A 16,404-nucleotide genomic window follows, 5' to 3' on the forward strand; every position below is an offset into this window, starting at 1 on the left:
CAGCCTCGTCTCTCTGTCCCTGTCTCCTTCTATAGAAAAACATACACGAACACAGAAAAAATTCAAACGGCTTCGGTTCAGTGCGAGCTGATAATTTATTAAGCATTACACAAAAAGACACAATGTCATATGTACACAGAAATATACAAAAAGGAACATTCCTCCTTCACTTTGCACAATGTTTTCGTGTAAACGCCCTCAACGCGAACGGAGTTCCAATTTATACATTCAGCTCATACATAGTTTAGACTTATAGTACTACATTTAATGGTCACAGGGTGAAGGATTTTTTTTTGTCATTTCTCCCTGGTTATATAAGGGCATTATATTCCAGATTGGTTTAAATTTGCTTCGAAAAAATAAAAAAATATAAAATAAAAACTTCTTATCATGCAGTTTGAAAATTAAATATTTTTTCAAAATTATTTCTAAAAATTTAGATGAAAAAGATGATTTGCCCCGTCACTTTCCAGGGCGCAGGTCCATGTGTGTGTGCATGTATGCGTGCGTGTGTGTGTGGGTGGGTGGGTGTTCACTGCACTGATTTAACTGCACTGACGACACTACCCAAACATACGACGGAGGTGACGGATCAACAATACAAAAAGAAAATATAAAAAGAAAAACACAATCAGGGGTAAAAACAGAGTCAAAAACATTCAGATGATCCTTTTTTCCTTTTTCTCAGTAGCTCACAGAGGACGTTTCATTGACATTAAGCGTGTTTGGAAATTAAAGGACGCTGCACCCCACGGTGAAACGAGTCTTTGTGTGGACAAGGAGGTGTGGGGTGGCGAGTGTAATTTATTTTAATTATATATCTTGTTTTTAAATTTTATTTTACTTCTCCTGTGTCATCGTGATTCTCTCGTTCATCACGAAAATCCATAGTTGGAGGTGAGTTCCCGGATCCTGTTTTCCCTCGTCATTTTCTTCAGCTTCATCCTGCGGTTCTGGAACCAGATTTTGACCTGTCTGTCCGTCAGGTGGACGCTTTTACTGATCTCTAGGCGGCGCTCTCGGGTCAGGTACATGTTGAAGAGGAACTCCTTCTCCAGCTCTAGTGTCTGGTGCTTGGTGTATGGACAACGTTTCTTACGGCCGCTTTTTGCTGTCAGCCAGTTGGCCGTGCTTTCACTTTTTGTGTCTCCTAAAGAAAATGGTAAATAAACGGGTTTACGCACTGTAAACATGAGAAACTCCACTGTGTGTAAGAGAGAAAGACAGACAAAGAGCATAGTTTTTTTTAATCTATATGTTTGCATTGCGCTCATATTAAAACAACAGGCAACACTTTACCTTAAATTCCCCAATATTTGGTAAGCAGTGCATTTAATAAATGTTTTATGACGTGTTAAAATGTGGATGTAAGAGTTTACTGATGAACTGCATTTGAAAACTTGACATTATCTAAATAGATAATGAGTGACCTTATAATAAAACACCACTGCATGCTTGGAGTGGAGAGTAAAACAGACTTAACATTAGGTGCATATTAACAGAGTATAAGAGTGTTATAAACCAAGTCATAAATGTTTCTGATTATAAGTACGAAATGAAAGGATTACTCTGTGTGTGTGTGTGTGTGTGTGTGTGTGTGTGTGTGTGTGTGTGTGTGTGTGTGTGTGTGTGTGTGTGTGTGTGTGTGTGTGTGTGTGTGTGATGCGGAAAGTATAGTTTCTTTGTTAGATTCATCAGACTTGCAGTTGACGTTATAGCAACATATGCATAATTTTCCGCCAATCGTAAACAGGGACACAAACATTATGCTGCTATCATAAATGGATGCAAATTACAGAAACGTTATAGCACTGGAAAAACATAAAAGCCTAAATAATAAATGTGGGCCCTTTTTTATGCAGCAGCCAAAAAAAAACCCACTGGATAAAGCTGCAGGTATTTAACGTGCATCATATAATAAGTACTTCATTTCATATTACTCTGTAGGTTTGTATTATTAATTTTGTTGTGCTTTTATAACGACAATAAAGAGTTTCATGTCACTCTGTAGGTTTGTATAATTACCCAAAATTTAATTTTCCTTCATACTCACTGCCTCTCTCTTTTAATTTTACGCAGTACACTTTCTGTGTATTCGTGAAAAAATGCACGCTTATTTAAGGGCGTTTCTCTCGCAGAATCTTGTCTTTTTAGCCTAAGAAACAACGTGATATGCAAAGCAGTGTTTACAGACCTGTGTCTTCACTGTCACCTCACCCTGACCAGTAAAATAAAACTTGACAGGTGTCATTAAAAAGCCCCACTCTACCTGAACGCTAACAAAACAAAAGTGCGCAGACGAACCGTGACATTACCTTTATTAGACTGTACTGCTCTCTCTTTGTCGTTCTCCTCTGTTTCTTCAGCTGACGAGGCGTCTCCATCCGAGGAGTCGCGTGTCTCCTCGGTCCCCGTCGCAGCGTGAGGCTGCAGGTCTGCGTTTCCCGAGGACACGGGCCCCTCGGTGTTCCTCCCCTCCTGTGCCGTGGCTGGAGCAGAAGTCGAGGTTGGAGGCGTGTGGAAGCGAGCTGGAGCAGTGGGGTGTAGGCCAAAATGGGAATGGGAAGGGTTCGACTGGGGGCCGCTGGAGTTGTAAAGTTTATGAGAATGTGCGTGCGTCTGAGACAAGCGGAAGTAGCCCGGCACAGGCACTGAGCCCCCGCCGCCGCCATCGGTAACTGTACAAGAACTCGACCCTTGGCCGGCTCCAGTTAACCTTGAATATGTGAGATCTTCAGCGGTGGAGGCTTTAGGACACTTCGCCTGCTCGTACAGGCAGTAGGTGCTCTCTTCCTTTATATTTTGCGGGAACGAGCAGGGCGCGACCTGAGGACCTACCGGGTGATCTTGGTCCATCCGACATGACCTCTGTGCGTCCATCCACATTTCCATGGTGGACATGTAGGTGCCCGAGGCGGAAACCACGTTTTGTGGACCCACCTCGCTCCGCTTACCCATACCTGGGAAGTATCCATAGTTGTGTAGTCCGTAAGGCACTTCTGTAGCAGTGCTGTGAGGCACGCACAATGCGCTCCCGGTGTAGTGACCTCCGCCGCTCTCGTTGCGGCCACTGATCAGAGAATCCACTAGAAACGCATTTCCTGACGGGCTGTCCGAACATGACATTATTGTGGTGTATTTTGGCGAAGAGAGAAGGTAGCCCTTTCTGGCTGACATTTCTTGTGCAAAACATGCTGGATATGATTAGAGGCACCCCCTCTCCGCCGAGCAGACTGTGAAACCAATGGAAAAGCTGGAAGATGGGCAGTCCCTCCCACTCTGGGGCTACGTAACGATATCCATCTTGGAGCTGAGGCAGAGAAAGAAGACAGCACAGCAATCAGTGCCTCACCTCTCCTTATGCGCTACCTTGAAGTGACGAGGTGCAACACGATTCAGAAGTTCTAAAACATCTGTCTTTGAATTGTGTAATTCGTGCATGTGTTCTTTAGAAAAGCTTTGGAAGCATTATTTCCACTGCACAAGTACACAAACGCCTGAAGCACTGACTTCCACTTTCCAACAAATGCAATGCAAATCAAATGTTAGCACAACGCTTAGCTATACAGGACAGTAGGAAGTACTATATTTATAACCTGCCAAGCCCCTGAACGATAAAAGTGATGTAAGTGGGAAAATATAAGCAAATAATACAATTTATTATACAATTTCGCTTTAAGCCGGTGTGGCTTTAAGGTGTCAAATCAATTTAAAACGTGTGAGCCTTCTGAAACCCACCAACAAAGACACAAGACAAAGCTTAACGGTAATAAAGTCTTTTTGACTGTAGGGAGAATTCGCCTTTGGCAAAATGTCTTGTTTTATGTTGTCCATCCTGCAGCCCAAAGCAAGTCTGAGCTCCTCTGCAATAAAAACAGAGGTGTTTGGAATATTGTTGCCTGCAGATATAGTGATTGCTATCAAAGATGCGGAAGATGATACCTCTGAAAAGTTCATATTTTCATTTTAGTTTAGTTGTACTGTTCTAAGTCACTTTATACATGTTTGTAGCAAAATCACTTTTCACTTGAGAGTTTGGGCAAATATTAAATTCTTGGAAAATCCGCGAAGATTAACAAAGCAGTGCTGCGTGACAAAGAAAATACATTGTCGATGGGTCTGAACGCAACTAAAGAATGCACAAATACATAGAATTTTTTTTAAAAAATAATTACATCATTTAAAAACCAAATTTCTAAAATTCTCTGTCTTTCTACTTTCCATCCAACAAAGCCTCTAAAGGCACTTTCTTAATTTTATATAAATCCTGTGTCCATATAATTTTAAATTTTACACTAAGAACATGAACACATTTTTTTTCAGTCTATCAATTTCAAATTAGACAACGCAATAATTATGCTCTTTGTTTGTTTTTTTCCAAAAACGTAAAATATAGAATGTATTTAATTGTATCCAAGTAATCATTACGGGCAACATATAAAAAGGTCAAGCCTGCGTGTGCTTTTGTTTAAACACTACAAATGATATCACCATACAGCACTGCGCTTTTTGGATTCCGTTCTTACAAACATTCAAAAAAAAAAAAAGAAAAACTCAAAGCGGACTTCAATACGCAAATTTACATTTGTTAATCTGCCAAAATATTGATCACGTTGTTGTGAGGGAAAGGTCCCTTTGCGCCACAGTAAAGCCGACATAAAGCTTCCACATACACAAGCCATCCTGTTTGTCCAATTTGGGGCAATAAGGTCCACAATAAAACTCTCCTTCCATCTTGTCGTGTCCTTGGCCATGTGCACGCCATTGCTCTGTCTCCAGGTTGAAGTTAATCTTGGCCAGCTTTGCCATTACCAGGCCCAGGTGGCCCTTACAACCCCCCCAGTTTGTTTTGCAAAAAAAAGAAAAAAAGAAAAAAAGAGGAAATTGGGGAGTTATTCATAAATTGAGCCCATTTAGGTTTTCTGTCATTTATATGTACACTGACTTGGAGTTTTATCGAGTCACGGCGGACGTTTGTCAATCGCTGCTGCTCAGTGCGCGCATACTTCAAATTACTTAAATGACTGAGGCTGGATGCGGTTTATTTATGCGCATGAGAATATAATGCAATGGCCAATTTGAGAAGAAAATGATCTATTATGGAATTGTATTTTTTTAAAAGGCGTTTTGAGATTTCAGAATAAAGGCCGTGAGCGGCCGGAGCGTTTGTGTCCGTTCGTAAAATTTCCCCCAAAACATAAAATGAACCACAACACTGTTAGCCCAGTGACACAGATAAATGAACAACAATAGGTTTAAAATCATGTGCGCTTTTCCCCACAGTGGCCTGTTGCTCGTGGGACACATGAGCCAACAGGGAAACCAAATACCTCAATTAATTATGTGTGCCTGGTATTAAAGTGTTTTGGCCCGCACACTTCATGATGTTGTAGTGGCACGGGGGCCTATCGATACCGTTGTGTTGCAGTTATTAATTGTAGCTATTAAATCTTCATTTTCACAGCTGCCCGGCTATTATATCCTGAACACAGTTTAGTCTGACCACTGGCTTTGATCAGGCCCATATAATCGTGGCCGAAGAGGCCGTTTGAATCGTATCATGTTCGTCCCGAGTGCAGTTATGAACAATAACGCGGCGTTTTATTACGTCCAAGCGGAAGCATTTATTTTTCACGAGAGACAAAGGAGAGAGAGAGAAAAAGAGACTGGGTCCACACGCATTAGGGTTTAGAATAGCCACTCGCCACTTGGACTGAGACAGAATAGCCTCAAACCTCAGCCCTATAGTGTCTATTACAGGAAGGAAAAGGAGACGCGATTGCTGCCCTATCGCAATCAAATCGACCTTTTTAATCACAGCTTTGGCACGTAGACAGGGAATCGTGTGTTTTGGAACGACGTCAAATAATTTTAATGGATTCCTTTAAGAGGAAGAGCACGTAGAAGAATGATCACAGAGGCGACTAAGATGAGCTGCATTAATATGTGAAAAATGAAACCGTTTGTTTTCCTTCCAGCACCCACTGCCTAGTTTGTGTCATTAACGTACGAGCTGTGTCCACCTTTGTCTAATAATTAAGGCAGAGTTTCCCGAAATACAAAACATTTGTGGTTAGACTTGGGAGGGGTTGCAGATCTCTCCAGGTACAAGGCTGCTATGCTACACTCCAACCATTAAAAAGCTCTAGCCCAGCAAAATGAATAGCACATGCAGCATGAAGCCTTGGCACAGATGTGCTGCCTTATTAGGGCCCCCAGGAAGACTTTCTCTAGCGCGTAAGTCTTTGGGCACCAGAGGAAAAATGTGGAAACTAAACTTAAAAAAGAGGCTCTTATCTCAGACTAACAGGGCTTGCATGCAAGGCAAGAATTCAAGCGATGAACATACAATTGCTTGTTTTAGTGCAGAGCAAAACTATTCAAGGTCCAGGCTTCCCGGGCGACTTTTACCTGTTTGCTTTTAAGGTGAGTTTGGAGATCAAAAGATCCAAGGCCGTGACATTGGTCCCAATAGCGCCGCCCGGTGGTAGGAGAGTCCAATCCCAAGTGCAGCCTTTTCCTCAGGAATGATTTGAGGTGGATAAACCACGCTACAGGGTAAAGCCTCTCAAATGAAGCCGGTGCAGCGAGCGAGCAGAAGCTTTTCCTATCCGTCCTCTGCCTGTCGTTGCTGTCGCCTCCTTGGTAACACAGTTAATAACCTTGGGTCTCAGACGGTTTATTGCACTGCACTCCAATTGTACAAATGCTCCAGACTCTCAGACAGCTTTTATGGCCGCGTTGCTGCGGCAACGGGGAGGATGTCCCGTAATTAGGGACGGAATTCCAGCGCGCAGTAAAGGATGCGCAAGGCAAGGCCGGACTATGGCAGCGAGAGGCAACCATAAACTTCAGCCTCTCTCCCTGAGTTTATTGCCCTTTTGACTGTCATATATGAACGCCAATGCGCTGCGGCTAGCTCCCATAAACACAGCGATAACAACAGCAAATATGGCGACCCTCGCCAAAGGAGACTCCAGTTGGAGAGGGTTTCCAAAGCCAATCAGCAAAATGACAGTTTGCGCACACGGACAGACACAAGCAGAGAGAAAAGATTCGAGAATAAAGTACACATGGTGCAATATGCTGGCAACAATAAATATGACTGTGACAGATAAAAGGTGACCTATAAGCTATCTGCACAGATTCAGTAACAAAGATTTCCTTTAGATGGAATGCAAGAATTGCAAAATATGTTATATAACTCAAAATACAGCAAGGGAGACTGAAAAATATTTGGAGAGCACAGCAGCACAAACATAATTTAACTATCGATTCAGGTTTATTATTGTTTTTATATTTGTATATTTGTGTTACCTATCTGAGCACACAGCTGACAAAGACTCTGAATTGTTGGGTATTTATTTAATGATTTATTGATTTTGCTTCATTCACAGAGAAGGAGTTTAATCTGCAGTAGTGTGGTAGAGAGTGCGACTGTTTGGTTAATATTTCGTATTTGAGCCTTTAAATTCACTGAAACTCATTGTTTACGTTGTTTTGTTTCATACCTGTAGGCAGCTCATTGTGATTGTGCTGTAAGTGTGCGTTATATATATATATATATATATATATATATATATATATATATATATATATATATATATATATATACATACACACACACACACACACACACACACACACACACACATTGAAAAAGCAAAGTCACTGACAAAATACAAGTCAAGTTGATTTTCGGTAATATTCCACTTTTTATTATTTGGAAATATAATATGATACACAATATTTCGGGCAGACCAAGCAGTTAAATTCAGTGTGATCATCCTGGCCAGCCTCGCCCTGACGGTACATTTGAAAATTATTCTTTTAATCTTCATCTTTCTTTTTCTCTTCTTTTTTTTCTGTTTTATTTAAACGACAATTATCAAGATTCAAGAATCGTGAACTGAAAATCTTGTTTAAAACGAAGGGGCCCACCGCGTAAGGTTACCTGTTGTGAACATCTCGGGGCGTGTACCTCAGTGCAAATCCACACGGACCCATCGGCCTGGATTATTAATACTGAATTGATAAAATCAAAAGAGACATCTTAGAACTGATTTGGAAATTGAAAGATACGCAAAATACATAATTAGTCTGCTAATCCTTGGTTTGCAGGGCACAGAAAATACGACAAAAGCTCGTTTTGAGGTCAGCTCAGACTACAACATGGGATCCCAGTAGTCAGCGTGTATTAACCGATTTTAACTTGGATAGCCGTGACATTAAAGTAAGGTAAACGAGAGGCTACAAAATAAATAAGCACACAAAACAAGAAAAAACCCACATCATTGTCATCCGTCGGATTCATTATTTGGTCACACCAATATAGATTCGGTTGGCAAGATATTCACCATCAGCCTAAATCCACAAGTTTTCTGATTTGAAAAACAGGAGAAAAAATCAGATCTTTTGAATACAAAATACACTAGATCAGTCAATTCATTACGTCTTTTTTTCTTTTCTTTTCTTTTCTTTTCTTTTCTTTTCTTTTTTTTCTCGCGCGAAAGGAAAATGAAGCGTCTTAGGTCACATTATGAACAAGGCCTTCGCAAACACACAGTCTTGGCGATGTCAAAAAATCTACATTTTCAAAAGTGAGACAATGAGGAGCGAAATCAAAGTCCGCGGACCGCCTCTGTTCGTACTCCCTCTTTGTTTGAGTATTGCAGATCACAAGATACTGTTGTCCTCGAACTTGAAATTAACCATCGAGCAGTGCTGCTGCTGCGGCCAATGTGGTACACAATGTACACAGGGAGAGTCACAGCCAGGCGAGTCAGTCAGTCTGTAAACGTAACCAGTCCCACAAGCAGAGGACTAATGGAGCTGTGGCCGTCTTCTCCCCGGCCCCCCTAAAGCAGAGGATTGGACGTATAATATTGTAATCTGTCTCTGTTTAGTTTCTTCTCCTTCATGCGACGGTTCTGAAACCAGATCTTTACTTGTCGGTCGGTCAGGTTGAGCATCCGAGACAGTTGCAGCCGCTTCTCCTTATTTATGTACACACTGAAAAAGAATTCTCTTTCAAGTTCTCTGATTTGATATTTGGAATAAGGGCACCTTTTCTTCCGGGTCCTCTGTCCACCTGAAAGCCACAAAAATAGAAGAGGGAGAAGAAGAAATACAGGCGTCACAGAAAATCTAAACACTTCAAATTAGCCGTGACTATTTTACAGAAAGAGATTTATACGGGTGGGATGTCGCCCAGATTACGCATGAGAGGATTTCCTGAACATGAAGCATTAATAACATATTTCCCATTTCAACCTTTCAAGTGTCATATATACTGATATTATATTACACTGGAAAGATTACCAAGCCATTCGCTGCTGGCTCGCTAGACAATACACTTGGGCTTTGACCTTTACTAGCAAGTGAAAACAACAAGTTCACTTTAAAGTAGACGCCTCTTGTAGACGCAGGTAAATGAGACTCTGCTGTATTGAGTTTTACGTGAAAACGCTGAAGCTTTTTGGTTTGTTTGTTTTTTTTTGTTTTGTTTTTTTTTTTACAGAGCAAATAAAGGGGAAACGTACAAGTGGGAACAGCAGCTCCATGATAGCTTTAACATAAGAGCTCGTGTGTGCTAAACCTTAAACCAGAGGCACCACCCTCATTACATGCAAGGGCTCTTTTTAACGCTAAGAACCCGTGAAACAAGCACGGTCATAATAAGTGGATATAATCAACGCGGATCTGTATAGCAACTCATTGCCGGGTATTACTGGGTACATATATATATATGTATATATTGGTAAACATCAGGGAGTTTTACAGAAAAATATCCGCCTTGGTGTCTTTCACGGCCAATTTCAACTCCAAACACGTGATCCTGCAGTTTATAACAAAGTTTTGTTGGGGGGTGGGGAGGGGTTGGGGGGGTCTGCAGGCCCTCTATAAACCTTATATGCTTATAAAACAGCATATAAAATTTTTAACAGCGGCGCGCAAGATTGCAAACTTTCTCTCATAACCGAGGCGCTGACTTTAATACGTACTGCTGCCGCCGGTTTTCTCCTCATTGTTGCCGGAAGACAACTCCGGGCTGCTCGTTTCATCCCGCTGCTCCTTCGACTCGCTGTCCGGGCACGATGGCGCTTCCTCCTGCGCGGAGCCGGGAGGCTTGGTCGCCGTTTTGTCCCCTGAGTAGCCATTCGCGGAGGAGCTCTCCGACGCATTCCCGTACGCCGTCTCGTAAAACTGGTCGAAAGCTTGCGGCAGCACGCCATTTCTGCCCACATTCCCATAGAAATTGGTGGCAGCGGAGCCAGCGCTCGCGTGGTGGTGATGGTGGTGGTGGTGGTATGCGGCAGCGGCGGCTGCTGGGCTGCTTTTACCGAACATGTCCCCTACGACGGCGGATTGAGCTGACAGGCAGTCCCGGTGTACCATGTCCTCCGCGCTGGGGTAGCACTGAGACAAGTTCCCCCGGTGCGGCCATTTACCGGATGCATCAATGGCTGCATAGTCCCTGAATGTCACTTCTCTGACGGGTTGAACCTGCGGCAGGTTAGAGGAGTAGGAGTATGTCATGGGGCGGGTGGACGGGGTCTGGGACAAAAACGATGGAAGACCGGAGAAATCAGCCCCCGCCGACACATAATACGTGCAGCTGGGCAGATACATGTTCGATCCGACGGGGACCCTTTCGTCAAAATCCATCATCGTATTCACCCAATTCTACAACTCTCTGCTGGGCTACGATTCTTCTATAACCGCCCTGAACATGGCTCTGAAGCGCCGTGCCTCTTGCCTCTTTGAAGCAGGTTCGCTAAGCAGAAATTGGGAGACGTAGGCTGACGTGGAGAGTCATCTCCATCCACTCCACGGAGGAGGAGGTCACGTGACCGACCACACGGCAGAAATTGACAGATTTTCAGGCCCCACTTGTGTGTGCGTGCAGTGTGTGCGTATAGTGTGTGAGCGCGCGCCACTTCGCGCGCGCGCTTGCAGGAAAGAGTGTGTGCGTGTAGGAGTGTAAGAGACATGACTGCTGTGTGTCCTAAAGCTTGACATTGGTGCTTTTATCGCCATGTTTGCTTAAAAATAAATTCCTTAACATGCAACCAAGTCAGGAGAATGATGGACCATAAATGGATGCTGCCTGTTGCAGTCAAAGTTTTATGCAGACTATTTACACCTCAGATGCTGAAATCACTTTTCAGTCTTTCGGGGGGAAATGTGCATGAAGATTTTTTTAATAGGAAAATGAAAAAAAAGAATGATCATGAACACTACATTGTCCAAACTCTATCTAATTGTACTAATATGAACTATATAACTCGAACAACACATTATCAGAGGAAGAAAACAGCTTATCTGTAAAGTCCACTTTTAGAAATGTCTGAGTGGTCATCATTAGGTGGCTTTTACGGCACAGCATTTGGCTGAGTGGGCATTTGGTTATCAGGGTCATGTTCAAAGTAGCGGCTAATGTTTCAGCTGGCCACAGCCTTGTGTTAGAACCATTATAAGACCAAACTGGAATTTTGGCAGGATAAATTCAAAATAGGTAGCTAGCTCGAGGAACAGTTTCTAACTTCAAGACATAAAACACACACTGTGTGTATAAAACCTTGTGCCATTAATGGATTATCAAATAATAATATTAAGACGTTTACTTGAAATTATTGTGATAGTTAATACGTACCCACAACATTAGAAGAAACTGACAGATATTCCACAAGCAACAGCGATGAATTGTTGAGGAAAAATACTCATCAGCTGAAAGTTAAAGTCTGTTGCCTAAATACAGAATGCTTCAATGTCCATATTTCATTAGCTTGTTGCTGAATAACAACATTGTTCCATTTTTAACGGGTTTCGCCTCGCTCTTCTGCTTTGCTTCAAGTTAACAATTTTATGCATCTGCTGGCAGCTTTTAAAGTTGCAACATTCAAGCTCGCTCCACTTTTACGCATGGCGATCTCGCAGCATTTTGGTCCAAATATGTATCCAAATGTGCACTGTTAAGTAAGAAGACGGCGTCCAGAAATTTACAAGAAATTTAGATATCATTATGTACTGACAAATAATAACTTCCACCAGTTCCGTGATAGTTTTACCCAGATGAACAAAGAAAAATATTTACGTAAATCTCACCACCGTGTAAAGTCGTTTCTAAACACATATTAATGGATTATTTTAAAGTAACAGCGCAGTATTTTTTCAGTATTTTTACAGTTATAGCTCGGAACATGTTAGCAACTAATGTCCTCTATGAATATTTGTAAGTATTAGATGTAGATAATCCAAATGGTCTAGACTGTCATATGGGGAGAAAACCTACAGACATCCTTAGATTAGAGGTCTATTCCTCACAGAAAGTAAAGTAAAACAAGATAAGAAATGTGATGAAACCTGTGAAATATATTTCTGCTATTTGATTTGGCGAAACACGCCACAGTGCACATTCCCCGGCTCCCTGCTCTGAGGCCACCGTGGAGCTTGTTTTGGAGAGGCTGCAACCTGACTCTAATGTGCTGTGAATGAGAGACCTGAGCTCGGATTAAGACCGCCGCGGCTGGTCTGCCCCCACTGCCCAATGTGCATATAGGGATTCGAGGGGCTCTTGATGGCACATGTGAAACATGACCTTGAAATATCATACGTACTAATAATACTGTGCGAGAACCAACTAATACTAGAACCCAGCGATTGTGTCAAAAGGAAAAACGGAAAAAACATGATATGAATCGTTCCCGACCCTTACAGGCAGTTTAATATGGATAAATTGCAGGGACACAAACAACTTGAGTGTCTTTGCGGTCACACGCTCCGCCTCTCGGTCAATCCAGACAAATTCTAAGAGTTGTGCCGAAGCTTTTAAGCTGTAATTGAGGACAGGATGCCCAGGAAAACCAAAGCCAGCACTGCACAGACCTGGGTTTTTATAGCTGCTATAGTATTCTTGTGCGCCTTTCCCCTCAAGCCAGACAGACACCACAAAATCGGTCAAGCGTGATAGGAAGTCACCACCTACACTGACTCAAAGTCAGCAGCTGGGGAATTTCAGCAACATAGAAACATGTGTCTGTACACAGCTAAGGTAAGAGTTCTCCTTTTGATAAATCGGTATGTCTCTAAGAAATGTCTAGAAATTATTACAAATTTTGTTAATTTTAACAAAGACAGTGATCATAAAACAGTTGATACAAGTGAGCTGAGAGCCAGATTTATGTCAAATATGCTTTCGTTAAAGGAAGTCGTTCTGTGGACCCTCAGTCCGCCTTTCGTGTGTTGTTTTTGGACAGAAAAAAAACTGCCGTCTGGCGCTGCGTAAAAGCTCTCAAAGCCAAAGCTTTGTCTCTTCGGTCGACTTCAAGTTCGGGGAGAGAGGGGGTCCTTCACAAAGAGCAAAGGGCTCCATTTGCCCCGGATGGAGTTCCATTTAATTGCCTTTGCATCCACTCATGCCTTGAGTCGCAAGATTGCCTGATAACGTGAATTTATAACTGCAAGCAACTAATAGTATGTCTGTTATTAGAGTTGTGGGCCCTAATGGTCTGCTGTGGTTTTTAGTTTTTATCCAAATTATTAAAAGAAGAGAAAACAACACACTCCTTGTGTGACTTCATGCTCAAAGCGACCCCTTAGATTTCAGCTTTGTCTCGTGCCTAGTATCCACAGTCAGCATCTAGTTGATAATTTTATGATAATAATAATAATAATAACAATAATAGTAATAATAAAGGGGGGTGGGGTATAAGACATAACCACGCGAGACTATTCAATAAATTTGACACCAAGACAGACAAATAAGTGACTTTACTCAAGGGCACTCGTTTTTTCTGACCTTAAAGTCTCCTTGTTGTGTTTTCTTTAACGCACACAGCACGCATAAACACACACTGGATTTGCTTTTTTAGAACAAACACGCAATTAAAGAAAATTGTGCATAACATAGCAACACTTCAAAATAAGAGTCCTTGGTTTGGCATAGTGGCATAGTTTGGCATTGTTTTTCCTTTTTTTTTTGTAGTCAGGAAGAGAATGCGACGTGTAGATTGCCCAATCCTTGTGCCATAAAACCTTGTCAGACAACAAGTAAACAATCAAGTGTGGGGAGGATCTGAAAGTACAGTTTAACGCCCTGTCAGGTAGGCCCTATAGGCCGTAAAGGGGGCTAAATAGGAGTATTCAATCTCCTGCAGTGAAACCTCCTGTAGTTTCAGTCTTCAAGGAAAAGAAAAAGCTCAGAGCTTTACTACAGGCTGTTTTTTTGTTTTCATTCTTTTGCTGAGAAATGGACCACCACACCTGCACCTCAGAGGATCTATTGACTAGATTCTTCATCTCAAAATCTTTAGTCTTCCTTAGTCTAAACAGATACACAAACAGTCGACCAACACAAAAAGAACACAGGTGTTTGATTGTGCCTTTTAATGAGCGTGTTCCTATATTTTCAATAAAACACAATTTTACTAAACACTTTGCTTTATTGCGCATAAACCAGCCGGGAACTGCACTACCAAAATAGCCAACAGATTAGCCTAGACTAATCATGGCTTCCTTTTTTTCTGTTTCGCCAAAGCAGTTCTTCAAACTGCAAATTCGTCTGCTTGTGTGTCCTAAAAAATCGTACTACATTAATATATAAAGTGTTTTTGAACTTGAATTGTACATGGGCTTGCTCAGCCGCCACCATCTTGCTGGGGGGATTATAAAACCATCAGACTGAAACATGAAACAATCAGAGCTCGCACTTGGTTGCGTACAAACGAACGAGCTGGAATATATCAGCAAACGTGAACCTGATTAAGCGAACATCTGTTGATTTATCCACAGGTGACAGAAACGAGGGCGATGACAGAGGGGCCTGGCGGACCACACAAGGGCTCCAGGGCGAAACTGACCAACTCCACGGTCAACGGGAGCGCCTCCGGCTAGTCAGGGGAGAATCACAAGGCTGGATTAGCCTGCAGAGGGTGTCCCGAGAAACAAGGCGCCAGGAGGAGCGGGACTAGACAAAAGGACATAAAGTGGACTGTAGTGGGGGGAATAAACGAACATTTACAAAGGGGTCATTTGAAAGAATAACAAGGAATACGAGAAAGAACCAAGACGCGAGTAAAGCGAAATTAAAGGATTTCATCTTCATTAAAAAAAACACCTCACAAACTACAAAATAGAATAATGAAATAGAAAATTCAATTTTCTTTACATTAAAAGCATTCGGCAAATAAACTCAGATCTGAAATTGTGAGTATTCTTAGAAGATCTTAGTTATTTTATTTCTTATAGGTAACCAGTTAGATTTTAGTCCTCTAATAAATAAAACTAGAAGCCTACATGCGCCAGATCTTTGGTTGAGTTCCAGTGTTTAGTTGCGATCTCCCACAACATGAAAAAAACGGACTCCTCTTCGATCTTAACGATCGTTTTTAAAGGACATTTGATAAAATTACACGGCCATGCGACGTTTAATTTTACTTAAACGAGAAGATAAAAAAAATCTGTTTGGGGTCTAAAAACAGGCGCAGTGTGCGTAAAATAACGCAAATCCCGACCTGCGTTTCTTTCTTTCTTGCTTGCTTACTTTCTTGCTAAAAGGTCACCTTTTTACACCACATTAACCTTCAGTATTTTCCTCTTCTGTTGTATATTTTTTCAGCTTGCTCGGCCCTGAAATGATCTTCTCAAGACGGACGCCACGCCGAGTTTCTTTCTTTTTTCTTTTTTCTTTTTCTTTTCTTTTCTTTTCTTTTCTTTTTTCTTTTTTTTTTGAAATTGTTGAATCTAAGCTCAAATAATAATGGGCGACTTCAAATGTTCTACTTTCGTTCACAAATATAAATAGCCCTCATGGTTACCAAATCATCGTGAAATAACGGATTATACTTTAAACTATCAAGTGGATTTTAATTCTTTTTTTTTCTTTAAGTGGATTCACAAACAAATGTGAAACTCCCACAATTTGCTTCACTTATTATAAATGAATATTCTAAATCAGGTGAGATGATTCTGTGAATTTGCTATTTATATAAGAGAAGGACAGCAGGTTCTAAAAAAACAACAACAACAACAACAACATGTATTTCCTTCGTCTCTGTGGAGTCTTTTCGACTTGCCCACATAATAAGAATTCAAGTTATCACAGATCAACTGATCACACAATTGATTAGACATATTATGTATAATGATCTTTATTATTATTGACCACCATTTAAAATGAACAATTTTGTGCTGGGGGTGTTTGCAAACCTACAAACGAGTGGCCAGTTTTGACTGCGATCCATGACGCATACTTGCCGCGCACATCCTTCTTCAATCTAGTCTGTATACCCTTCGTGAATGAACACAGTAAATTTTGGGGCATTTATACTTGAAGCCAAATGAGATGATCTGATATCCGGACAGGAAACCCGCTCTGTCTATAAAGACTGAGGCGCCGACTGG

At 41.6% G+C, this 16,404-nt stretch overlaps 2 protein-coding genes across 2 annotated transcripts; both read right to left on the reverse strand.

Moving 5' to 3' along the window:
* Positions 1–875: 875 nt before the first annotated feature.
* On the reverse strand, positions 876–3,177 carry LOC135932308 (homeobox protein Hox-A10). The gene is made up of 2 exons (XM_065469728.1): positions 2,316–3,177; positions 876–1,150 (listed from the first exon to the last, which is right to left on the reverse strand). The coding sequence occupies exons 1-2, from the start codon at positions 3,175–3,177 to the stop codon at positions 876–878; spliced, it is 1,137 nt and encodes a 378-aa protein (XP_065325800.1).
* Positions 3,178–8,858: 5,681 nt separating this feature from the next.
* hoxa11a (homeobox A11a) lies at positions 8,859–10,671 on the reverse strand. The gene is made up of 2 exons (XM_065469737.1): positions 10,005–10,671; positions 8,859–9,091 (listed from the first exon to the last, which is right to left on the reverse strand). Exons 1-2 carry the CDS (start codon positions 10,669–10,671, stop codon positions 8,859–8,861), a joined length of 900 nt encoding a protein of 299 aa, XP_065325809.1.
* Positions 10,672–16,404: the final 5,733 nt, after the last annotated feature.

The sequence above is a fragment of the Pelmatolapia mariae genome, linkage group LG22 (genome assembly GCF_036321145.2).
Source record: "Pelmatolapia mariae isolate MD_Pm_ZW linkage group LG22, Pm_UMD_F_2, whole genome shotgun sequence".
Lineage (NCBI taxonomy): Eukaryota > Metazoa > Chordata > Actinopteri > Cichliformes > Cichlidae > Pelmatolapia > Pelmatolapia mariae.